This window comes from Microtus oregoni, unplaced genomic scaffold, assembly GCF_018167655.1.
Source record: "Microtus oregoni isolate MIOR12 unplaced genomic scaffold, Mior012 000023F_ref0000262, whole genome shotgun sequence".
NCBI lineage: Eukaryota > Metazoa > Chordata > Mammalia > Rodentia > Cricetidae > Microtus > Microtus oregoni.
The window spans coordinates 13,595,573-13,622,177 of NW_024543082.1; the positions used below are offsets into that span (position 1 = coordinate 13,595,573).

At 37.2% G+C, this 26,605-nt stretch overlaps 1 protein-coding gene across 4 annotated transcripts in view; it reads left to right on the forward strand.

Annotated features, from left to right (window-relative positions):
- Positions 1 to 26,605, forward strand: part of Bbx (BBX high mobility group box domain containing) — a 245,700-nt gene that overhangs the window by 172,739 nt on the left and 46,356 nt on the right. For all 4 annotated transcript variants that reach the window (XM_041672947.1, XM_041672945.1, XM_041672949.1 and 1 more), the window contains 4 exons: positions 2,377 to 2,444; positions 14,074 to 14,154; positions 18,170 to 18,244; positions 25,451 to 25,531. In XM_041672947.1, coding sequence (XP_041528881.1) covers positions 2,377 to 2,444; positions 14,074 to 14,154; positions 18,170 to 18,244; positions 25,451 to 25,531 — 305 coding nt within the window. The remainder of the gene's footprint in view (positions 1 to 2,376; positions 2,445 to 14,073; positions 14,155 to 18,169; positions 18,245 to 25,450; positions 25,532 to 26,605) is intronic.

Here is a 26,605-nt window from a genome sequence, read left to right on the forward strand (position 1 = left end):
TACCTTTTACCTATAAAAAGAGAAGTAGAATCTAGACTTAAGAAATGTGTAATTCAGCTTTAAAAAGTAATATTCCTTGAAGCAAAATACAGGAAAGAAAAACACCTGGATAGCATTGCCTCAAGTAATAAAGACCTGTGTCATGTGTTCGAATTTCATGACCAGAGCTCGCTCACTGCTAGTTATGCCCCTTTCAACAAGATGAAAGTGAACCAAATTACCTGTGATTAAAAACTGGTGTTTAGCTATCTGAACAAAGGCAATACAAAAGGAATTTTAAAGGTCAGTTTAATGCAGAATCTAGTCTGTTTTATTCTTGTTTATTTGTTTAGTGGTCCTTGGCACTCTACATTTCACAATTTAGAGAAACCCAACTTTGTCAAATATATGATTTTCAAGGAAGGAAAAATATGTAGACTTTGATATACTACAAACTTTCAATAAAAGCAAAGTGTTCTACTTATGTGAATGTATTTTGATAGTTTTAAATAGCATTATGTAAGCGATAGAAAAATGATAGTTTCTTGGCGTGTCCTTTAGGATGAATAACAAACTTCTTACGAAGTCACATTTGGTATATGACTTGGATTATCATGTAGCCGTATTCCTATTTTACTTTGTAATTTGAGTGGCACATTTTTATCTCTTGAATGCTATCACTCAGCCCTGGTTCCTAGCATGCCAGCTGCAAAAGTTGCACTCTCAAGCATCCTTAACACTTACTTTCCTCTAAATTCATTTCCCCTCTTGACTTATACTTTTAAAGAAATGTATGCATCTATTTTATCAGGCACAGTAGTTCTTAAAGTTAAGGTTTAATGGGAAGTAGACACTTAAAAGCACTGCAGGCCTTTATTTTACCAGATTAGCCAGTGTTTGTGTTCTTTGTGTGTCCTCCTGCCTGGCTGCCTACCAGTGTTTGGCTTTCTTAACATACCATCATTTGATGACATGTTTTTCTCTCTGATTACCTCATAGCCTCCTTATCTTTTATTCCTCCTCCTCCTCCTCCTCCTCCTCCTCCTTCTCCTCCTCCTCCTCCTCCTTCTTCTCTCTCTCTCTCTCTCTCTCTGTGTGTGTGTGTGGGGGGGGCTGTGTTTATGTCTACCTCAGAACCTTTTCTCAGTTAAAAAATTTATATATAAGGTGTGATCAAAGTTGATTCCTGAGATCTCAAGGCAGACTGAACAAAGCTCTACTTCAGGGCATACATTTAGACAGAAATGTCTTCAGGCAGTCTTACATATCCTCATCCTAAAGCTAAAATGCATGCCTTGAGACCTGTGTGCACCAGAGACGGGTGCATTCCCATCTGCTCTTTCATTGGTGCTTTCAATTTTAAAATTTGAGACAGCCTTAAAGAGTAAAGGTCTCTCATGGAAATAGAACCTGGAGCACAGATCTACCACCGGACTCTTTAGTTATCTTTCTGCGTCAGTATACTGTTGAAAGAATTAAAGCAAAAGTTGGCTAACCAGTGGGGAGGGGCTTGTCCTGTCCCAACTTAATGTGCCAGAATTTGGTGACTCCTTATGGGAGCCCTTACCTGTTGGAGGAGTGGATGGAGGGAGGAGGCGAAGGCAGTGGGGAGAGGAGGGGTGGGAGAATATAAAATGAATTTTAAAAAATTAAAAATAAAGTTTGCTAACATAAACATTAATTTTAATCTTCAAGCTATTTTAGCAAGAGCCTGATATGCCTGAAGATCTATAATGTCTACAGCATATCTGTTATTTTTATTTTATTTTAGTTTGGAAGCTTTAAGGAGAGTATTTTTTTTTGGAGGCCAGTGTGAAATTTCTCTGTTCTGTGTTCCCTGATAGCCTAATTCTTTTGACCAAACCCGATTGCGCATAGCAGAAATAACAATTTCAGATTAAGTCTCAAACTTCTCAGAAGACAAGCATGAGTATGCTTGGATTAAAAAAAAAATTGCATCAAAACACCTCAGTTTTGGAAAGAAGCCTTGGGAGAAAGGAAGTTTGGTAGGTAACAGCTGTACTGTTGGGGAAAGTGTTGTGTTGGAATGGGGGTAGAGCAGTAGCATTTTAAAGGCCTGGTGTAGTGGTCATGCCTATTATCCATGCCCTTAAAAGACTAAGGCAGGGAGAGCATGAGCGTAGTAGAGCCGGGCTTCATAGTAAGACACTGTTTCCAAAAAAAAAAAAAAAAGCAAAATATAGAAAAGAAAGGGGCTCTTTAACGTATGTGCAGTAAGTACACATGTACCAGGTTATTTAAGAATGAATTTTGTTATTTTTCCATAAAATTTATATGTGGGTAGTTTGGATTTCTGCCTTTATGAATATCCTTTTTTATTCTGTATGGTTGTGTGTTCTTCATGTTTCTGAGTTGATTTTCGTTTTTGATCTTTAGATCCTACTCAGATGGGAGGCCTGAGCATGTTGCTGTTAGCTGGAGAACATGCTCTTGGAACGCCAGAGGTAAGCCAGGCCTTAGTCTTCATTGCTCTTCACACTGCATTCTGGTGTTTCAGCACATAGACATCTGCATTTTGTTCACCTTGTTGCTGCAGTTCCACCCTTAACAGCTCGCTGAGAAACTTTACCTGTGCATCTAATGTGTTGAGGGTAGCAGAAGTAGTATACACGAGCCAAAAGGACAGACACACTACTCCACTGCAGAATCTGCAGTTGTTTGAACCTGGGAGTAAAAACTCCAGTACTGTGCATTTGTTGTCTTGTGTCATCGGTGTGTAGATTGTATCCTAAATAAGTTCACTCAATTCAACACATTCCCTGTTTGTATCATGTTCTCATTTAGATGTGCTAGTGGGAAGCCAACAGTAAAAATATGAGACTGTCTGTCTCTCTTGTCTCTCTAGTATCTGAGTAATTCTAAACTCTTGTTTGAACATCTGGAATGACAGCATTACAAAACTGTTTCATCCTTTAGGAAAAGAAAAGGACCCAGGGCCGTCATGACCTTGTTTCTGTGATCTAGTTATTAGTCTGCTTTTGCTAAACATTTTTAGACTTGATTCTGCTCAGCTGTGGCAGTTAACCACACTAATTTGCATTTGTGGCACCTTCTACTTTCTAGACCCACTTAACAGAGATCAGCTGAATTAACCTGCAGGTTATTTTTTTTGCTACATTCTGAGTCTTCAGATGGAAAATTTCCATTCAAACCAACATAGCTGTTTGGGACAAAATAGCAAGAACTGTTAATATTCCCATGGAAAATTAATCTAGTAGCAAGCGTATCCCTAATATTATTTATTACTGCTGTGGAGACATACTGCAAACATTTTCCTTTCTTTTTTCATTTTCTTGCTTTTAGTTCAGTTTTATTACAAGCCTGTGCTGTTTACTGCTGTTTTAAACTTTGAGTAGGCCATGTAGATTACAGTTAAAATCTACTCAACTATACAGGCTATTAATACTATGGTGCTGTTGTTACTTATAGTTTTTTTATATGGGGATACAAAGTGGTTGAGTTTATATTAAATTTAACAAATTTATTTTTTTTCATTTTAATGTAGTAAAAGTATTAATTTTTATAGAAGTATTTATTCTGGTGTGCAAATCTTCCACTGAAAATCACATTCATGTGACTGCTTTTGCAGCTCATTATTGAGCGTGTTTCTAGCTCCTAATAGCAGCATTGTTGGACATCATTTCCCTCCCTAGCACATAATATGACCTCCTAAGGGCAAAGCATATTCTCTAGAGTGGTCTAAATATTCCAAAGGTGGATGTGGACAGAGTTGATCTTTCAGCAGTCTGACTCATGACCTTTGCAAAAGTCAGCATTACCTCTCCTTACAGATTCAATTATATTTTATTCCCAACTTTTCAGCATTCTTTTACCACTTCAGAACAAATATAAACAAATGATCATTGTAAATCTTCTGGATGCTAGTAAGAAAAAGGAAATTAATTTACTGCTTTGCTTAAAATTTTAACACTTATGTATAAGCAGAGATTGCACCTTCATTTCCTGGCCACCCAGACCCAAATAATCACACCGAAACTATTAATTACAATGCTGTTTGGCCAATGGCTTGGGCATATTTCTACCTAGGTCTTATTTCTTAAATTAACCCATTTCTCTTCATCTGTATATCGCCATGATGTTATGGCTTACTGGTAAGGTTCTAGCAATTTGCTCCTTCAGAGCTACATGGCATCTCTCTGACTCCGCCATCTTTCCTCCTCCTCTCCCACTGCTTGGATTTCCCACCTTGTTATATTCTGCCCTGCCATACGCCAAAGCAGCTTCTTTATTAACCAATGGTAATAAAACATATTCATAGCATACAAATGGGGAATCCCACATCACTTAAGCTGTTTTTAGTAAATTCTGCTTCCTTTAAAAAACATAGCATTTTATGACACATAGTGTAAGCAATACAGTGATAGACCTTTTTATCCTAATGAAGTGGAAGCATTTTGAGAACTCTATCGATAAAGAAGCAAACAGTGCAGGAGCAGGTACCTGTAGCAGTAGTTACATCCTTAGGGGTCCAGCTTTGTGTTCTTGTTCCTTCCCCTCATCTCAGGAGACATTTAGGTCATTCCTGTAAAATAATCCTAGCTATCAGAACAGTAAAATAGTAAAAACTTAAGTAAAATATTATGTCCAAATACCATCAGAGAGCTTACTTTTGGAGACCAGTAGGCTTCAGTTAGTCTATAGATTTCTCCCTATTTTTTATTGCAAATATGTATGTAGACTTAGTAAACAGAACTTCTATATAGACAGATTATCCTAAGATAAACAAAATAAATATGTATTTAGGTTTTCCTATGAAAATTAATATAGAGAACAATTCAGAAATTTTGTATTTTTTACATTGGAATAATTACTGTGAAATCTATTTATACTGTTTAGTTTGACTAAAGTGACATCTTACAGAAATTCTACCACTGAAAGGTATAATCACAAAGACATTCAAAGTGACATGAGAGAGTCTTATTATGAAGTAGTCTTAGAGAGAAGGGGCTGTCTTTTTCCCTGGCCTGAGATTTCACCACATTTACAGAGTTCTAAAGAAAATGCTTTTTTAAAGTGTGGAATTTAATATAGGAAATAGATTGTCTTAAATAATACAGGTATTTTCTTTACTGATATGATAGATTTCTAGTGAAAAGCTTCTATGGCCAATGGTGCCATAGGTCTGCTTGGTGTACCCTTGCAGTTACAGACAGTTTAGTTTCTTGAGATGTCAGTGAGCAAATTATATTGATGTTTGTATTTGTTTTCCTCAGTCTTCCAATTCTCAGTCACCATAATAGATCTATGGCACTATTAGTTGGGCATTTTGTGTACTACTGTTTCTGAGCCAAGCAAGACTGTTTGCTCTTGGCGTAGTAAGCTGGAGTCCTTATCAAATTGAAAGGGTAAATATAAATCTGATGTTTTTTTTTAATTTATTTATTTATTAAAGATTTCTGTCTCTTCCCAGCCACCACCTCCCATTTCCCTCCCCCTCCCCTAATTAAGCCCCCCCCCCCAGCCCGAAAAGCAATCAGGGTTCCCTGTCCTGTGGGAAGTCCAAGGAACCCCCCACCTCCATCCAGGTCTAGTAAGTTGAGCATCCAAACTGCCTAGGCTCCCACAAAGCCAGTACGTGCAGTAGGATCAGAAACCCAGTGCCATTGTTCTTGAGTTCTCAGTATTCCTCATTGTCCGTTATGTTCAGAGAGTCCGGTTTTATCCCAGGCTTTTCCAGACCCAGGCCAATCTGATGTTTTATAGTTCACACAAATAATAGTCTTCATGCCCATATTATATGTAAATATTTGAACTATTTGGAACAATATTTTTAAGAACAGTATTTATTTTATAGAATTTATTGATTTGAGAAGAAAAATTGATATACTGAACAGGACAAAGACAGAAAGGAATGAGTCCTGTCTCAAAACACAGCAAGCCTGTCTCTGCTGAGTGTTTGTAAGAGGCAGTAGAAATGACCCCATCGTAGTGGAAGAAATGGAAGGATATGATAGGACATTTTGGCAAATTAGATAAGTCAGATGTCAAATCTAGTTGCTTGCGCAGTAGCACAGAAAGATCTTCTTGAGCTGTAGAAGTGAACCACTTTAAACAAAACACTCGAGATTTAAGTGAATTCATTGTTTAATTTAAAGAAACAGGAAATAAAATGGTAAAAGAAACAAAGTAATATTCTTTTTATCAGATTCTTGATTGAAGAGGCAATTAGAAAGTTCTTAAATATGGTATCAGTGAGTTAATGGAAGATAAAAATACAAGTAAAGCAAAATATTTGATCTGAAATTGCTAAGATAGAGTTTTCCATTATTTGTGCTAGTTTGAAAAATGTAAAGCTAAACTAGAATTTAAAAATAAAAGCAGGGGGTGTTAAGATTCATAGATTATATGGAAACGACAAAATATAATTGGATTAATCTTGGCAAGGACAACATTTGCTGTTGTACCCAAGTGAGCAACAGTCATCTTGGCTAGAACAGAAGGAAAGGAAGCAAAATGGAAAATAAGAGTGGTTAGGAAGAACATCCATCGCTGCTGAGGGAAGGCGTGTCTATTCAGTTTAGTAACTGAAGCCAGCATTAGCAGTGTATGAGATTTGCCTTAGACTTTGGGTCTCTAGTTTTTGAATACTTGGTAGAACAAATAGATATGACAGTATATCTTTCCCCACTTTTTGCCTTGCCTTCCATCCTGTCCAGAGATGTGAATAATAATGCCTGAATCCTGTGACTCTTGTGGCTACTGCAAAGATTAATTAAATAAAGCCTGTAAGGCATTTTTTACTCCTTGAAAATTCGTGTAAGTATACAGGATCATCACCATAAGTTATTCTAGGCATTTCATATTTAATTCAAAAGCTTAAATTATATCTATTAGTCCTGCAGGCTTCAGTGTGCTTTGCCATCACCGGTATGCATGCATCCATCATGCACACACATACCCCACACACCCCTGCACACACACACACACACACACACACACACACACACACACACACACTTCCTTGTTCATTGAAACCTGGAAAGAATTTAAAATTGTAATTTGCTCTCTTCATCATCACTAGGTGATCATGGAAAGATAATTTAATTTAGATTAGCTAAGCTAGGCAAGCTAGGTCAGTAGAAGAGGAAGCTGCCCATGGAGGTACACCCCCTTCGGGGGCCTGTCCGGTGAGGCTGTACTGCAAAGAAAATGTGCCACCATTTAGTGTGTTTACTCAGAAGAAAAATATTCATGGAATGTCTTTGGAGTGTAAGGCATGTCAAGGAATAGACCATATACAAATACCTGCCCTTTATGAGGCTGATATCTCTTAAGGCCCAAGTTTTTAAAGAAATCTAATCCTTCACATGAACTTTTGACTTCATGGAGCATCCTCTTGATTTTCATTTTCAACTGACAATCTGCCTATTTATAAAAGAAGAAATGAATGTCTGATTGAAATTTGGAAATGTTATATTTCGTTTCTTGAAACAGTATTAATCTTTCACCTCCTTCATGAGCTAAATAGTTTTCTTCCCTAAACCTTAAAATACTTGCTGTCACCATAATATGTATTATAGCATTTAATTTTATTTAGCTTTATTGTAAGTTTATGATAAAGTTTTATTTTTTATTTTTCTATTCATTTACTGTATTAAATGGACCTTAAGGAACTTAGGATGAGGAATAACAAGATTTTGACTGAATACTGCTGAGCAGTTAACTATTACAGCTAACTTTCATATAATACTTCTTCCTTTCAAAGTGCTACTCTTAAAAGGGTAAGAACAACACCTCCTTAGCAATCCTGGGAATTAAGTTTTGTCTTCTTTATGAATAAATATTAAACCATTAGGAGAGGGACCAGGGCCAGTAAGGTTTAGTAATTACGCGCTATGTTAGCTCCTAGCTGCAGTGGCAGAACTGAGCGGGCACTACAGCAGGTCTAGCCAGTTTTTGTGTAGCTCCTAGGAGACTTTGTGGTTCAGTTCCACCTACCTATCCCCAGTTCTGATGTATGTCCTGTGTTACTCATACTAGAGCTAGCAGCAGCCACGGAACAAGGCATTTTGAGATTGCTTTAAGCTAGACGTAGGGCTAAGCCCTTCACATTCGTTAACTCATTTTGTCCTCCCAGCAATCCTATGGTGTCAGTTTCTTGTTGCATTCTTCATGGCCATTGAATGAGGAAGTCATAATACTAGGATTTAAACCCACTTGATTTCCACTAGCAGAAGAGATATGCAAAACCCGAGCCAATGAACAGCTGATCACACTGATAGAGTTTACATGATCTACCCCCATTTTTGAACACTGGATTTTAACTTTGTTTAAATATTGATATAGATAAAATGGAAAGTTTTCACTTTTATTTCTGTTATCAGTGGAGTGGGAAAAATTCTTTTCTTACTCACCAGTACAACTTGAGTTAATTTGATATGTGCTTGTCTTAGACTAATCTGCTTGACTAGTCCAGGAGACTTAAACCCATTAAATTCCATTATCTTGTTTCATCTCCTGGTCTTTACCTATCATAGCTTTTATCCTCTTTTCACGGGTTTATGGCTTCTGGATACTCTGTTAGAATATGTGTTATGTTTGAATTCCACAGTAAAAGGGAAGTAGGTGCCCAGAGGTTGGTTTGTTTGTTTCTTCCTCTTTACAAGTCGCCCCCTTTATGTTACTTTGTAGACTGTACTACCCATCTTGCCAAGCACCCCAGCTTCTTCTATCAGTAGTGGGGCACAAAGCACAGGTAGTCAGATCCTTTTCCCTAATCTGTACTTGGAGTCATAGATGCTTTAAAATGGCAAGAAGACAAAGTGGCTTCCCAGCTCATCAAATGAGGAAATTGAGGCAGAAAGATGCAGTCCTTTGTCTCAACTTTTACTACCGTTGCCTGTATAAACAGGATGGAGTTTCCTGTGCTCTTTTATGAGCTTGGCTGCATCGAATGTGATAATAGGAAAACTTTATCTATGGAGTGGAGACAGGCTGCTGCTGGCCTGGATGCCCTGAGTGAACTAGGTCCTCCCACCTCTACCTTTTTTTACCAGATGATACAACAGATTCTAGGAATCGCACAGGACCCTCAGGTCTGTAGCCTAATACTAGTGCCGTATGCCATTGTCAGACAGACATTCAGACACACTCCTCTCATCCCCTGAAATACATTCTCTGCCCCCACTGAGGCTTCCTTCTCCTCTCACTTCTCTCTCCACTTCCCTTACTATAAAGATACAGGTGTAGTCTGGCCCTTCTGCTGAGGCCCTGACATCCTTCCAGACAATTACTGAGGACTGGCAAGTGCTATCTCTGACTTAATTGGAGCCCTACATCTCTGCAGCTTTATTTCCCCTACCTGCTAATTGGTCTCCTCCTGCCTCCAGTCACTCCCTGCCATGGTTATCCTGCATGCCTCTGCCATAATTATCTAACTGCATATCTCTCCTCATGCAATTCCTCTAACCAAAATCCTTGGCCAGCCCTGTTTCCTCCAGCCTAATTCCCAGACAACAGAATTCCAGTTTTTGTCAGCCTGATTCATCTCCCACTATGTGTGTATGGCATCTTATTCTTTACCCACACTGGGAAAGTCACCGTTTCTCAGAAGCGCAGCCAAGATTTACCTCTGCATTCTCACCTGCCATGGCTGTCGTTCTCACTCTTCCTTTGAGGGAGAGTCTGCCTTTCTTTCCAAGTACGTCTCAGATATTACTTTTAACTGCCTCCGCCCACACGATAAAGGATTTTTCTCTGTGCTCCCAAGGACCCTTCTAATATATGCTTTCACTGTTTACTTCTGCAGTGTAGCTATCCTCTTCCCTTGAACTGCAAACAGACTAAGACTGAAATCATCATTTTATTCCCAGTTGTACACTGGATGCAAGTGGCATTTGAACTTTCTAATGGCATCAAGTCCCACAGCTGGTACCTAGCGTTTATTGAACAAGTGAATGAGAAATAAACATTTGAACTGGTGAGAGTAGGAATATGTGGCTGATCTACAATGTGCCGTTGCTCCTTTGCCGACTGTGTGTTCATCACAGTGCCAAGCAGCGTGCAGCTCTGCCCTTGTGCTTTGTAAAGTAGGAACAGCCGTTGATAATACTTAGCTTCCTAAGCCGCTTGTAATCATAACTGGCTCAATCATGCTAACCTGTGATCTCTCTCACTATCTGATTGGGTATTGTGGGAAAAATGTTACTTTGTCATAATTTTTAATTATAGTCATCATTTCCCCTCCTTCATTATTGAAGCTGAATCAAAGTGGGTGGCGATTGGGTGTAAGAAGATTTGAATGTGTACTTATGCAGAAATCCCTGTAACTATTTTCTTTTCTGGGCATAGAGCAACACCTAGTGGCTTTATGTATTATTGCAGAGACTTTATAGAAACAATTATTTATATTTTCTTGTTTAACCATAGCCTATTTTTTTTCTCTAAATTAATTTATAAGAATAGATGCTGAGGAATAAGTGGTGATCCATTAAAATCATTCTCCAATTAACAAAAATAATTTGAGTGTTTTACATAGCATTTTATACATTTCATAAGGTCTGGGACTGTAATAGGACCCCTTTGTAGGAAATCTACCTTCCCTTTTATAAGTATAGCATTTTCTATTCATACAATATGTACATTTTCCATATCATAGGATCATTTTTGCATTTTGAAATCTTTAGATAAAAATGCCTAACGTGTATCACATCCAATTTTATTTTGTTTGTAAGATATTCATACTTACCTTGGTGACATGAAATCATGGTTACAAATGTAAATTACTACTTTGAATATATACATTCAGATGAAATTTTAATGGGCAATTTACCCTACCTTAATTTGTTCTAGATAAACATTTACATCAGCTCTTTAGTTTTCCTAAAAACTGCATCATTTCCCTTCATTGCTTATTGAGAATTACATCTAAATCAAAGGGAGAATTTGGGGAGAGCTGTCTGTCCTCTATGCTCCTGGCATTATTTTTTTTGCAACTCTTTCCCCTTCCTTTTTGTCTCTACTCTAAACCTTCATGATGCTTCTCTTCTGCTTTGACTAGGGTCAGGTAACCAAGTCACTAAGTACATAATTTAGTAGTATCCCAGTCCTGCAGGCTCCTAATTTTGTGCTGTTTCCTTTATGCTTTATTGACTACACTAATTCACAAATACCTACATTTTAAGAAAGGACATGGTCCACTAGAGCAAAATGCAGGTTTAGTAGTTCTGTTTGTGCTCCTTTAGCCACTAGGCAGCCTTGACTTGTACTTTACTTCCAGATCACATAAGAGAATGGAGTCAGTCAGCATCATTGTGCATCTACTCTGTCTGCTGCATGGTTAGCACAAACACACATGCTTAGACTTCCTTCTTGTGCCTGGTCAGGCACACTTTGATAATTTCTTACACATGAGCCTTCCATTCAATTAGTTTTATAAAATCATTTATACCAAAAGTTCATAAAGAAAATAGTTTAACTTTTAAACTTCATGATTTGCAATGATTTTACAAGTAAATAAATGTTTGTGGGAGGAAGTTTGAGAAAGAACATAAAGTTGAGTGGGTGGGTAAACAAATCTGGGAGGAGTTGAGGTTGGGGAGAAACAACCAAATATGTGAAAAATATATTTAAAATGATAAGGTTTCATTTTCTTATTGTTAATATGACTTTTAGCTACCAGGGCAGTATTCTTCCTCAAAGAGTCATTACCTCTCCCACCTCATGGAATCTGAAGTAAGAATGCACTGATGTATTATTTGTAATGACATTGTAGCCAGCAACAGGCTGCATGTATGATTGCATCCCATAAGATCATATTAACTAGTGATGTCATAGCTATATATTCTCTGTGATGTCACACAATTCTCAGAACTTTGTTATACTGAGCTACATCCCATGGTCTTTGTTGGCTTGCTTATCTTGTTTTAAACCTTTTTGTTCCCCTAAAGCAGGATCTCATTAAGTTGCCAGGCTGTCTGGAACTCTTTCTACAGCCAAGGCATGTCGTGAACTTGATATACTACTACCTCTGCCTCCCAAGTAGCTAGTAGGATTACAAATCTGTGCCAGGAGACCTGCCTAAATGATAATGTATTTTGCTGCAAATATCTTTTAAGGTTTCTGTTTTGTGTATATTTTTATTAGAATTTTATAAAGACACTACATTTTTTTTTAGTTTCTGCCTTGATTTTTTTAAATCAACTTCATTTCCCCAGATATCCAGAAGGTAAATGCATAGGGTTTCTTTATTATTCTTAAATTTGGTTAGTCATTCCATGCAAGAAGAAAATTTTCAAACCTTTGTGGCTACTAATTTGAGGGTTTATTGGCTTTCTTTTTAGTGTGCTTGGTGTCTTTAGCTTGGTATCTTTGGTGCACTTGGTAGTACATTTAGCACAACATGCTTAATAGTCAAGTGGTGATAAGAGAGGCAAGTTTGCCCTAGATGGCAAATTAATTAAGGGTTCTGCAACTTCTCCATGATACTTATCACTGGAGGAGTCTTCATAGCTCTTTAAAACATTCAAAGTGACCATAAAATTTTCAAATACATGTTCCTACTCTATAGCCTGTAACACTGTTAGAAAAATACCTTCCTCCTCAGCCATCAAGTGGAAAAGTTGAGTGGGAATACACACACACATGTTGATGTATATTTGTGTGTATGTGTGTGTGCGTTTGTAAAACTTCTGTTGCCTTTTCCTTTAAAGTGAAAAAAATTAGCGATTATCCCTTAAAAACCTAACTTCATTATTCAGGAATGTAGGAGAAACCCACTGATTTGGGGACTTAAAAGAATACTTCTCAATTTTTATTTTTCCTTCAGTATTTTTTTTTAAATAGGGTCTCATACATCCAAGGGTGACCTTAAACTTCTGATTCCCCTGCCTCTACCTCCTGAGTGCCACAGGCATTTGTTACTGATCTCAGTATAATTCTACAAATACTTCTTAGTACACTGTGCCTAGGCAGTTTGGAAAATAATGTAGTAACAGGCCCTGGGAGAGGATTCACAGTAAACAAGTGTGCCTTGTGATGATGAGAGCTAAATAAAGGGGGATTGAGTACTGAGGGTGAGTGTCAGGTACCTCTGTGATCCTAAATTAATTTCATCTATAAAAAAGAGGGAGACTTAGGTCAGAAAAAAGAAATCTTCCTTTACTAGAATTCACTACTAAAATGGTTATGTTTCCCAATACAAATATTTTTATTTCTTGCTTAAAATTAATGAGGTAATGTATATTCTTGGAAGCATCCTGGGAAGATACAATTTTAGGTGTCTTTTTTTCTTTTTTAGTAAGTATTGTTAATAGTGAAAATAACAAGATGATAACAGAATGTTAAATGTTCGCTAGTATATCTTACTAAAAGAGAACGTTTAGGTAGACCCTAACCTTCTTTAGATTAGGGCTCATGCTATAAATATGTGAAACCCCTGGAAAATAAGAATTTAACTTTAGTTTTATGTTCCTGGAATTATCCTGCCAGAGAGAATTTGTGTTTTTGTGTTGCGTGTAACAGGAAATATTGAGGCAACATAGTGCAGGGGAGGAGGTGTTCTCTGGATTGTGACCGAAAGCCAGCAGTAAAGTGCTAATCTCTGTGCACATTCTGAAGGTACCGTGTTTCTACTAGCTCTTCGATTATTTGCCACTTGAGTGGTCACTTGCATAGAATTTTGTAAAGTGTATTAGTTATTCTTTGTTGCTGTGATGAAATATCATGAGCAAAAGCAACTTGTAGGAAAACTTAATTTTCGCTGACAGTTCCAGAGGGCTAGCATCCATAGTGGCAGGAAGGCATGACATGCCAGCAGGAGCAGGAAGCTAGCTGATAACATCATTGTCTGCACACAAGAAACAGTAAACAGGAAGTTGGGCAAGTCTATAAACCCTCCCCTATGCTCTAGAAGTTTCCATGGCCTTCCCAAACTGCACCACCAACTGGGGACCCAGTGTGTTGTAGATGTGTCCCATTCAGGCCGCACTCAGCCATTACGTTTTTGTAGGTGTTGCCTCAGTTGTTAGGTGGTGAGGTTGTCAGTGCTTTAGGTGGCATTTGTCCGTCTGCTGTTGTCATGATGCTCACTCTGTCTGTCTGACTTTGTTTCAGGCATCCACTGCGCCTTGCCGGCCTGATATTTCAGAGTCACCTGAGTTGCGTCAGAAGTCACCATTGTTTCAATTTGCTGAGGTAATGTTTGCATCTTATACTTAATTAATCAAGGAGTCATTTATAAAGCGAGTTTAAATTTGGGCTAATGACAGCAAATGAAAACAGCAAAGAACGCTTCTCAGCTCAATTGATTATAGACAAGAACATATAATCAAAGTCTGTAAGAGGTAAGGGACTCCAGGGGCTTTTAGTTTGATTGGTTTTGAGACAGTCTCCTTATAGCCAGGCTGGTATCAAACTTAGGATCCTGCCTCAATTTGCCAACTATAAGGATTGCAGACATCCACTTGTGGCGTTCTAGAGATTTTATTTTTATTTTTTTTTATTTTTTCGAGACGGAGTTTCTCTGTGGCTTTGGAGCCTGTCCTGGAACTAGCTCTGTAGACCAGGCTGGTCTCGAACTCACAGAGATCCGCCTGCCTCTGCCTCCCAAGTGCTGGGATTAAAGGCATGCGCCACCATCGCTCGGCTAGAGATTTTAATTGAGAAATAAATATTTATAGAAGCTTGTTAAGTCATATTTATAGAAGCTTGTTAAGTCATACTAATTATTATTATGATTAAACTAGAATGATTATTAAATCATACAACACATTGATTGGTAAATCCAAAGACTGAACAAACTCAGGATTCTTACCTATGCATTATTTGTTTTCATTGTTATTGTTTTATACTTGATTCTTTCCTAACTTGATATTGGTTTTTTTTTTTTTTTACTTTTTAAAATTCATCTATTTATTTTACATCCTGGCCACAGCCTCATCCCCAAATCCTCCACTCTCAATTCCTTTCCCCCATTACCCCAACCCACCCCATAATCCCCTGCTCTTCCATCTCCATCCAGGAAAGGGTGAGTCTCCCATGAGTATCAATAAAGCATGGCATATCAAGTTGCAGTAAGACTAAGCTCCTCCCTGTATAGCAAGGCAACTGAGTATGAGAAATAGGATCCCAAAGCCATTAAAAAGAGTTTGAGATAGGCCCTCTTCCCACTATTAGGAGTCGCATAAGAGGACCCAGCTACACAACTGTAACATATATGCAGAATGCCTAGGTCAAGTTCATGCAGGCCACCTGGTTATTGGTTTATTCCGTGCAAGCCCCTATAAGCCCTGGTTAGTTAATTGTGTGAGACTTCCCATGGTATCCTTGACCCCTCTGGCTCCTACACTCCTTTCTCTTCCTCCTCCATAGGATTCCCGAACACTACATTTGCTTCCATCAGTTGCTAACTAATGCTTCTCTGATGACAGTTGGGTCAGGCACCAATCTGGTCATAGGACAAGGCCATGCCATGATATTATAGCGTGAAGTTTGCCTTTGCCAGAGTCTTACATCATAGGACAGAGCTGCTAGCTCAATGTCCGTGTCAAAAGCGGAAATTAAAACTCCTTCTGAAGATACCTCCATTAATCTTAGAACTCAGTATGAACTCTCATCTCTCCCTCCAATCCTAATATTTAAGCCAATTGTTCTTCCTTGATCCTTTAAATTTTCCTTCGTTTTCCTGTCCTACTACAGTTCAGTACAGGACAACCATATTTTTCAGATGTCTGTCTGTTTGCATTGGTACCTCCTGCTAGTCCTTTGAGAATATTCCTAACTGCTTTGCTTATATCACCAGAGTGTTATATATATTTATTCATAACATATATCTTTCTCTTCTGTCTTTGAGGGCGGAATGAGTTTGGAATGTTTTGAATATTGATTTTTGCAAGGACTAAATATAATGAAGAATTCATGCTGTGGTCCCTTTACAACTGTTAGAGATAAGTTGATTGAGGGTGGGCCTAGCTTCAAGCAGATATGCTTAGTGAGTAGTCCGTGAAGCCCTAATGATAGAGTGAACTCTATAAAGTTGTATTTGAGATTTTTAGCACAGTATGTGCATGTTGAGGCTTCTATACCATATAGAAGTTTCCAAAAAGATCTGTGTCAGTATGCTTTTATATGAACGTTCTTAACATTTCTTTAGTAGACTCTATTTGCGTCAATAGCTAAAATCATACTTTATAGCAACATGTATTTATAAGAGTATCTTTTTGTTTATAAGAGTATCCTTTCGTTCATTAAATGCTTTTCATAAAAAAACCAAATGGATTTTAATTGTGATTCTATTTGGTATGCTATCTGACTCAATTCCTGAAGAAATACATTATAGGTTAGGTTTTCCTTTTATATGAATTGTTCATTTTTTTCTTAATTTTTATGGATGGATAGTTGGAATGAGAAGTATTATTGGAAGTAAATCCTACTAACTTCATAATTCCCAAGACTTGAGGAAAATTCTTGCAGCTTTGCATTTGTAGTTTATCACACTTGGACAAAGTGTGATATCTGGGACTTAGAGAATTGGGGGCTGAACCTAGAAAAGTTACTCATTTTCAGCTTAGAATGTCTTCAGATCACTTGGCTAAATTTTATCTTTTTATGATGGTCTGTTTTTTGTCTAGTTGATATTTATTTTTAAATAGCTTCTCTAATTCAAAAGATGTAGTACCTTTAAATTTTTCCTAGTGGCTTCAGTAATAAATAGTATCAATACAATAGTCAGGCAGCCTTTTTATTAATCTTCTTTCTTTCTTGTATATCACCTTTGATTCTGTGCCTACATGTGACCATAATGTTTTCTAGCTTTTCTGAAAGTCATTTTTATGGTTGAAGAATTGGGATCAGGGTGCATTTACTGCTTAGTAAGAACCCTGTGACGTATGAACACGGTCTATGTTCTCTTCAGGTACTACAGTGGGCTGAAATGATAATACTGCAAGCTTCTGCTCACTTCCTCTCACTTCATCCGACTTTGTAACTGAACCTTATCCACTCTGGAACAAAAATTAATAACTGAATTGTTCTTAAAAATTCTTGAAAATATTTTATTCTAGCCCTCAGAGCAGTTTGAGGGTATCACTGTTACTCGGTGAAAACAAAGCAACATATGGTATTGCAGAATCATCTATGCACTGTTAGACACTGAAGTATGTTTGTTTTGTTTGATGAGAGGCTACACATGTCACAACAGAAGGAGATCAGGTCTGGGGAATGGATCCGTGGGTAAAATGCATGAGAAGTAAGCATGAGTACTCGCCAACTATGGGAGACACAGACAGGAAAATCCGTGGGTTTGCTGACCAGTCAGGCTCCGTTCAGGTTCAGTTTTAGATGCTTTAAAAAGTAATGTGGAGGAGAAGGATTGAGAAAGACAACCAATGTCAACTTTTGTCCCCTACATGCATGTGCACATGCATGTCTACACACAGAGAAGGAAATACTTTTGTATTTAAACAGTTATGTCTTGGTCTATGCCAGACAATACATTTTTAGGAATATTTGTTTCTCATCATAATTCTATAAAATAGGCACGATCACCATCACTAATATACAGTTGGAAAAAGTAAGTCTTGGGAAGTTTAACTGAGGTCATATACCTGCTAAGTGGAAATGAGATTAAAAATCCTGTTACCCAGACCCTACTTCCATGTGCTTCTACCATACTGTTTGAGAAATGCTTCTATACAGAAAGTAGTTTGGAAGGTGTAGGGAAGAATATGGCTGTATCTACTTACAGCTTCAAGCTTTTAATACTGTATTTTTCCCTCTTTTGTGGAGTAGAGGGGGTTTTAAGACGGTTTTTCTGTTGTAGCCCTGACTGTTTTGGAACTCACTCTATAGACTTGAACTCAGATTTTCCTGCCTCTGTCTCCTTAGTGCTGGGATTAAAGCCATATACCATCATGTCTGGCTTTAATAATGCTATCTTTAAAAAAAATAATTGAAATGAAGAAATTCATCTGACTCTGTTTAATGTTGCTGCTTGATATACAGTTGATATTCTCGTTAGGTTCATCTTTCAAAATGAGCCGGACTCTTTGTTCTTTACAACCATTGTCTTCCTGTATCATTTGTATTCATCTTTTAAGAGGGATTTAGAATGACGACTCACTTCTGAATCTACATTGAAATACATGGCAGAGTCTAGTGGTATATGTAGTAAAGTATCCTCAAACAGTAAGCACGTCTTGTTTCCTTTTAGATATCTTCAAGGACATCCCAACCTGAGGGTCCTTCAAAACAGTGTCAAACATCAGCTTTGTTTCAGTTTGCAGAGGTAAAGCCTTCGTTTCTTTATGACTATTGTGTTCAGAAATCATGTTCATCTTAGGAAATGATGAAAGGAATCCTAATGCTTTATGTTGGACTTTAGGCATGCCCCTTCCATTACTAGCATAATATACAGAGTATTTATGGCCTTTTTTTTTTTTGCCATTGGCGTAATCATAGTCAACTCAGCTCTGGATTTCATAACCATTTTAAAAGCATTCATTAGAGTTCATTCACAGCGGTCACTAGTGATTCATTTATTTCATTTTACCTTCTTAATTTACTTTAATCTTTAAAAAAAGCAACCAAAAAAAAAAACCTGCTGTCAATATGATTGCCACAAGATTCCAGTTAATTGTTTCCAGTAGCAAATTTAGATGCTGTAATTGAGGAATAACTTTCTCAAAGCAAATACAGTGTTGAATATGACTTGTTAAATTGTCACTATGTGGCTTTCCACCAGATGTAGCTGCAGCCGGTATTTTATTATTGGAGTCTAATCCTTGGCTCTGCTCAGGTCAGTTTTTGCTGGATCTCCAGTTTCGTCAGCTTGTCATCCAGATAGCACACACCAAACACTATTTAGTGATTGATGTGCTTGGTTTGCCTCAGCCGTGTGCTCGTCCCTAGAGAGCTCTATGACAAATAGTAAGATGGACACAGATCACGAAAAAGCATCCTGTCTGCTTTAGGTCCTTGTACTTTTCATTCCAAGAAAAATGCGTTATCAGAATCTAAGTAATGTTTTATAGAATCGAGAGAAAATGATAGGCAAGACTGTTCTGTTTAATATTGATGTATCAAATCACTGATTCATATGAGTAAGGAGCGCTGAGTATATGAAATGTAAAATGATATCCTTTTGGCAAGGGAAAACCTAGCATTTCACTTTGAAAATGAGAAAAAATTACTTTCAACTCTTATATTAAGGGGGAAAAAAAGCTTCTTCATCTCGGGACACTTCTGAGACTCATAGCAGGCCACTCTGCTATAGTAGCTGCTTTCGTTGCTGAGGACTATTCTATCAGACTAATAACAAATGCAAAGTATTATTTCATGGAGAACAATTTGTTTGACGAGTCTGAGCACATTAATATTTCATTATAATTTTCCATTCTGATAAGCAGACTGTTGTTTTCATTGTCTGGGGAAAAATTGTTTTGTTTAATATCATTTCCTCACTCTTTTCCAGTTATTGATACCCATCTATTGCAGCTAAATATTTTTCAAAAGTTTAAAAGAATGACGGTGTGTTGACTGAATTTATTTTTAATATCTAAACCATTCCCATCAAGTTTTTCTGAAGCATTTCATAAAAGATAGATTTGTTTGCTCTATATTATGCCCAATCAAAGTCTTCACCCTGTAGCATGAATTAGAAGGGTGTGGTGGCTCATCTTTGATATACCTGATATTCACATATTAATTTCCAGAAGTAGTCTACTTAATATGAAGTGCCATTGTGGAAGATCTTGACTAAATGTGTGTGTGCCTAACTGCATGATTAAGTGATACTTACAAGATACCATCATCAGATCCATTAGCAGCCTCTGAAAACCAGGGTCAGTGTTGAAGGATAAAACCGATAGTTGTAAGGGCCACTGTCCTGTGATTCTGAAGAATGAAATCAGTGAATCTCCTAAAGGAAGCAATTTGTACTTAGTGCACTCCCCCATCAAATGACAAAATTTGGTCCTTGCCTCTCAATTGTACTGTTTTTCCCACACAGAACAAAAAAGTTACTACTGAGTCTTCAGGGATGCATCGCTAGAGGTCACAGTGCTGCTTAGCAGCATTCATCCCCAAAGTCTTTCAGTTGACACAAAGCATCTGTGGGATTTCAGGAAGCTTAAGATTGTTAATTTGAAAATTTAGCAGGAGCTGTTTCAGGGGATTGTAGCATAAGTCATGCATGATGGATAACCCCGCCTGGATAATGTAAGCAAACACAACTTCTGCTATACCCCAAATCTGATGCAGTCTTCTTCCCACTTCAAGCCCCAGGGAACTGATCTTCTTATATTTTGCATAAGATGGTAATATAAGCCATTTTAATTTTTGAGCAAATTAAAGCGTGGCACTTGGAGTTATTTAACAGTATGTGCTACATCTGCTTTACATAAGAGAAGTCTGTCCTTATGTAGATTCATAACAGGTCTAGTCCTTCTCCTTGTGATGGATGAGAATACTAAGTTTCAGTCTAGATTTTTAGCGTCTGACTATACTGTTAGCCTAGTTGTAAGCCGTCTCACATAGGCTAAATCAGAGTTAACTAAAGGAACTAATAAAAGTTGTCTGCTGAAATCTGTGATAAACACATATATTGTAGTAGAAGTAGAGTAGGCTGTAATCACAGTGATGATATGTCCCTCTTGTTTTTATAATTATTTCACAAAATAGCATCATCTTTTATTGTCCTGATTAGTCCATAACAAAAGTTTTCATGCTTTAAAATAAGTCATTGTTTCCCATAAGGCTTGTTGAAACACAAAGATTCCTAGACTCTACTCCTAATACTTCTGATTCACATAGTCTGAGAACTTCCACCTGCAGCAAGATTCTTTTCAGAAACCACATCTTAAGGCTGCTATTCTCCAGTTGCTATGACTTGCAGTGTCTTAGTGTTACTGTTAGTGAACTTTCTCATATCTATTGTTTTATGAAGTAAGGGTGGAAACAGGAAGGGCATAGTGTTTGAATGAAAATTACCATTTATATTTTCTGAGGTGTTCTCACTCCTATTGTTACCTACTTAAGAAGGGAATCAGTGTTTATATATTTAGGAAACATTTAGCTCTGTAAAAGTGTTTAATTTTTAAAATATTTATAAGATTGGACACAAAGTATTCCTAGAAAGCATCTTGCTAATTTCATTTATAAAATCTTTAGAGGCATTTAACTATGTGTTCTCTTAGAAATGGGTTATTTATTGTAAAATATAATTAGCAAAGAAAATGCTTGTTAAAGGCTCTGGCTATTTCCTTAAGTTGAAATGGTTTTTTGTGTTTCTTTTCTTTTTTTTCTTTTCTACAAGCTTTGGATTTCTGCATTGAACACTAAGGAGGACTTTTTCCCCATTTTTTTAACCAAGTGTAATCACTGTAAAACCTGTTGAAATTAACCTTCATTGAACCATGGCTCAGTAAAGCACTTCTTTCTTTTTAATAGGTTCCTTGTGAATGTTTATATTAAAGAAGAAAAATAATATTCGTGCTTTATAAGTCCTAGAAAGAAATACAGTGTAAAGATTGCTTGCTCCCATTGTTAGTCTCTTCATTTTGTTGCTCATGTTTCATCTAGATTCACCCCTCCCTCTGTGATTCTAAGCTCTGATGTATTCAGTTGATCAAAATGAGTTCCCTATTGGCATTGTTGATGTTCAAAGGTAAAGTGCCACATCACTTACTTTAGATCTAGGTCCTGAAGACTGATGGCGGAATATAATGTCAGAAGGGAGCTATTGTTTTCCATTATTTAATAGGTCTAAAAGCCATGGACAGTGCACACATTCTCTGTCTGATACGTGGCTGGCTCTTCAACCTAATATACACCTTTGCATTGAAAACTAACATACTTACTAAAAAGACAAACCAATCTATTTGATTTAGACTAATTGATTTGGACATTAAACCTTTCCTTAGAAAGTATTTACCCTGCCAGTATAAGTAGAGTTATCATCATACCAAATTTAAGGTTCTGTCTCAATAGGATACAAGTCATAGGTTCAAATTTAGAGCATTCATTTTCATGATTGAATACTTAATATATTACAAAATATTGCATTTCCATAAAAATGCCATATACTTCACTACAAATAATCACAGAACATACTGTGGGGTTTTTGGAGGCATTAATATTTCTTTTTTTTCATTTATTTATTAAGGATTTCTGCCTCCTCCCCGCAACCGCTTCCCATTTCCCTCCCCCTCCCCCGATCAAGTCCCCCTCCCTCATCTGCTCGAAGAGCAATCAGGGTTCCCTGAAGTAAGCAATACCAGCTATCCTCATATGTCTACTTGTTTTTTGGTTTATTTGTGTAATACTTATTCATTTTCTTTCAGACTAGTGTCTATAATGCATTATAATTGCAAAAGATTTCACTATCTCCTAATTTTACTCTGATCTTAACACCTTGTATACTCATGCACAAACGGAAACATAAAATGAGGACTCTAACATCCAGAGTGATAATTTTTCCTAACATTTTTTTTTGCATCTCAGATCTTATTTCACCTATTTACTTACTATTGTACCCTCTTTCTATCCTTTATGAATGGATACTGTTTATCTGAATTGCATAATAGTTAAAACAATAGCATTATCAGATTGGCAAACACCATACATGTTGAGCAAAATAGAATTCACAGTCACTAGCATAGTATACAGTACTCTCTAGCTACGAGAGTTGCAATCACACTGATGGGAAGGAAGCAGCTTGTAGGCTAGTCATTGGAAAACAGACATTGATGGTATTGTTTTTACTTAAATGGAAACATATGTCCCTTACATTGAAAATTTTTAGCAGAAGTGAACAGTAACAAAATGACAGATTAACATTATATTGCTTATTCTTGAAACCAAAGCCATCATAACAGATGAAATTATTAAAATAAAATGTATAACATAAAAAGGGAGTGGGCCCTAGAAGAAAACTCTGAGAAAAACTATTATTTAATAGGATCAGTGTAGAAAGAAGCCAGCAGAGATTAACAAAGAATGGCTTTAGAGGTCCATCTCCAGTAATCGAAGCCCTGAGAGGAATTTGCCAAAGGAGAGATCAGCATGTCAGGTACTGCAGAGAAATCTAGACAGAGGCTAAATTAGTATATGTCCAGTCTTCTCCCCACCTCTGAAAAAATACTTCCCTCTCCAAAATAAAACAAAATAAAAAGGGAAATGAGGTATTTTTTAAAAAATGCTCAGGGAACATAGTAAATCATTCCATGAGATTTTTGTCAAGAGAATTTGGAAGCATGAACCTCTCACACACCTGCACCTTTAGAAATCAGGCTTTTGCCAGGTGATGGTGGCACACGTCTTTAATCCTAGCACTTGGGTGGCAGAGGCAGGTGGATCTCCGTGAGTTTGAGGCCAGCCTGGTCTACAAGAACTAGTTCCAGGACAGGCTTCAAAACTACACAGAGAAACCCTGTCTTGAAAAACCAAAATCAGAACAAAATAAAAATAAATAAAAGAAAAAACAGAAATCAGACTTTTAAGCAACTTTGAATATTTTATATATTGTCATGTAGCTGTGACTAGGTGAATATCTTCTCAGAGATTTAGAAAAATCAGGGAGCTGTCCTACTGTGTCAGAAACCACTTCACGCCTACTACTGAGCAGTGCATTCACACAGGGCAGGGGACCCCTTAGTGTGACCTATACTGCAGGAGGCAACAGATTCAGCAAAGATGAAGTGCAGTCAAGGGATGAAACTGTAACAAAAGGAACAGCAGAGGGAGCTGGAGGAAGAAGTCCTGAGATAGACTTGGGTAGTGCAGCCCTTCCCGTTGTGTTTGTTGTCTCTTGGTGACATTTGCTCACACAACAAAGTTGATAGTCTGCACATTATGAAATTTAATAAATTGTATCCTTGGACATTTCATCTCTATAAACTGTTCAATTTCATTGTATAACCGTTTTTTGGAATGGCACTAAAGTGTTTATATTTGTTGGTGATCATGATAAATCAAGTGTTGATTGTTACACTGACTATTGAAATGAACTGTGGCCTCAGAACCCTGCTGGTCCCCACTATGAAATCTAATCTCTACAGTTTTATAATACTGGGCAAGCTTTCTTGTATTTTAAAGGGAAAATAAATGAGGCTCAGAGTTTTGATTATTTGCTTAAATCTACATAGCAAAAAGTAATGAAGTCTGGCTGACTCAGAAGCCATGACTCCTACATTATATGACCCCAGTTCAGGAGACTGACATTTACATTCAGTGTTTCCGTCTTTAAGGTACTGAATGTCAGTAATAATAGTATGTGAGCTTTTTCTTAGTCTACCGAAGGGCGAACAACTAAATTCAACTTGATAGTAATAGTTAAGACGTAGTATGTATCAGTGAAAACTTGACTAGTAGAAAATATTCCAAATTTCAGAAAGAGTGAGACTCCTTAAATTATCTATAGTAGAATCAGATGTGATTGCAGTGAGTTTATTAAAAATGTAGCATCTAGGAGGGAAAAATTCCTCATCACTTCCATCAAGTAGACTTTTTAAAAAATAGCTCAGGTAACATATTAAGTATGTGTTCCTATGAAGGGCTCTAGTTCCAGGGTATTCTAGAGAGAACCAGTGAGCATCCAATGTGCGGTCTGTCCCTGAGCTGACACAGTTTTCTGTGGGACCTAGGTCACTGCAAGTTACTGAACCGAATTGTCTTCTAAACCAAACTGAGAAAACTTTATATAGACTGAGAAGAACTCAGAATCATAGAAATGGAATGTGCTTAGGCCATAGCTACCTGATCCCATGATGACTTCTCCATGGGAGGAATGCAGGTCCTTCTGATTGTAGATAGATCTCTTTTCCAACTCTTACTGAGGTTAAAAATTGAAAATGAAGTTTTCATATGAAAATAACAGTGTTGTTCACTTATTATATTGCCCAGACACAACTTAGCTAAATTTGTAAAAAAGTTTGCAGTTAGTATAATATCATGTATGCTGGTGCAACCCACATAGTACGGGCAGGTGACTGTACCCCATAGGTTCTAGGTTCATTATTAGTCTTTGAATGCAGTTTCTTCATGGTGTTCTAAGGCAGTCAGTATTTTATATAAAATTCTTATCCTCCTCTTGCTCCTGTCATATTACCTATCACATGAATTCTTCCTATAGAGAACCCACATATTTCTTTTAATTGATTAGTAAATGGAAAATAGTTCTATATGTCTTTCTACTTAGCCAATTGATGAGTTAGTTCTTAAGTAGAAATTAACATGCATATCATACTAATGTTAAATATAGAGCTGGGAATGTGAAGGATAATATTCTTGTCATTATATGTCCATCAAAGCAGCACCTATTTTTGAGCAGCTCAAAAGACTCTCAAAATGATTATTCCAGATTTGATCTAGTTAAAGCAGTTTGGTAGTTAGGAGTAGTGTTAGTCCTGCAAAATTAAGAAAATTCCTGTATATATATGAAAGCAAAGATTTTGATATCAAAATTAATATGCTTATGTGATTGTTTTCTTTGTAGATTTCTTCAAGTACTTCACAATTGGGTGGCGCTGAGCCCGTGAAACGCTGTGGGAATTCTGCACTCTTTCAGCTGGCAGAGGCAAGTCATAAGTTAAGATCTGCAGATGTAGAAATCACAAAATAATGATGATAGTGTTTTTTAAACTGTGCTGTCTCACCCGTGACCATAAAGTATTTGTTTCCACTAGTGAGAGGACTGCCTTTCATGTCAGTGAATGTTGCTACTAAAAGTCGTTGAACACTGAAAAAGATTGCCCAGGGATATCATAAAAACTGTTTCATGGGTAAATTTGTTTTTGTTTTTCAAGACAGGATTTCTTGTATAGCTTTGGAGCCTGTCCTGGAACTAGCTCTTGTAGACCAGGCTGGCGTTGAACTTACAAAGACCCTCCTGCCTCTGCCTCCTGAGTGCTGGGATTAAAGTAGTACACCACCACTGCTGGTTTTGTCTCGCTTGGGTTAGTAAGTTTAAGGTTAGTGAGGTTAAATAAGACCACCCTGAGCTCTAAAAATAGCTTGTTATTTTTTTCTTTCTTTGACTTTCTGCATTCACTTCTAAATCTCTAAAATGCATCACTTTTAGTCAGAGTGATTTGTGTGTATGTGAAACATTTCAGATGGCATATTCTAAAATCTGGTTTTCTAGAGTATCACTCACACATTTGATGTGACACGCCACTATTACTCCATTGGCAAGGGGAATGTGTAGAAGTTGCCCGTCAATTGTAGCATTTCCATCCTGCTGAGACCACTCTGCCTACAGCGAACGTGTGGCAGGATTTCAACACCAGGACCCTCAGTTGGTGTACTCTGATACTAAACTTTTCCTCTTTCCTTCCAGTGAGCTCCCTCTAAGTTCTTTTGTGAGTGGCATGGTTCTTTTATAAAATTCTTGGCAGTTTACTGATCTTAATGAGATCATCTGTCATTTTATCATAAAAATATGAGAATTTGAAATCTTTAAATTGATGTCTTTAAATTAGGCTTTTAAAAGCCAAGCCAGGTACAAATTAGGACTATAAGGCCGTGAAACAGTAGCAGGTAGATAGACTGGAACTAATCCATTGCATCAGATGCCAAGCTTGACATGGTTCTTAGGCAAAAAAATCCAGACCCAAAGAGAAGACTGCGAAGACCAGAAACACTGAGGAAA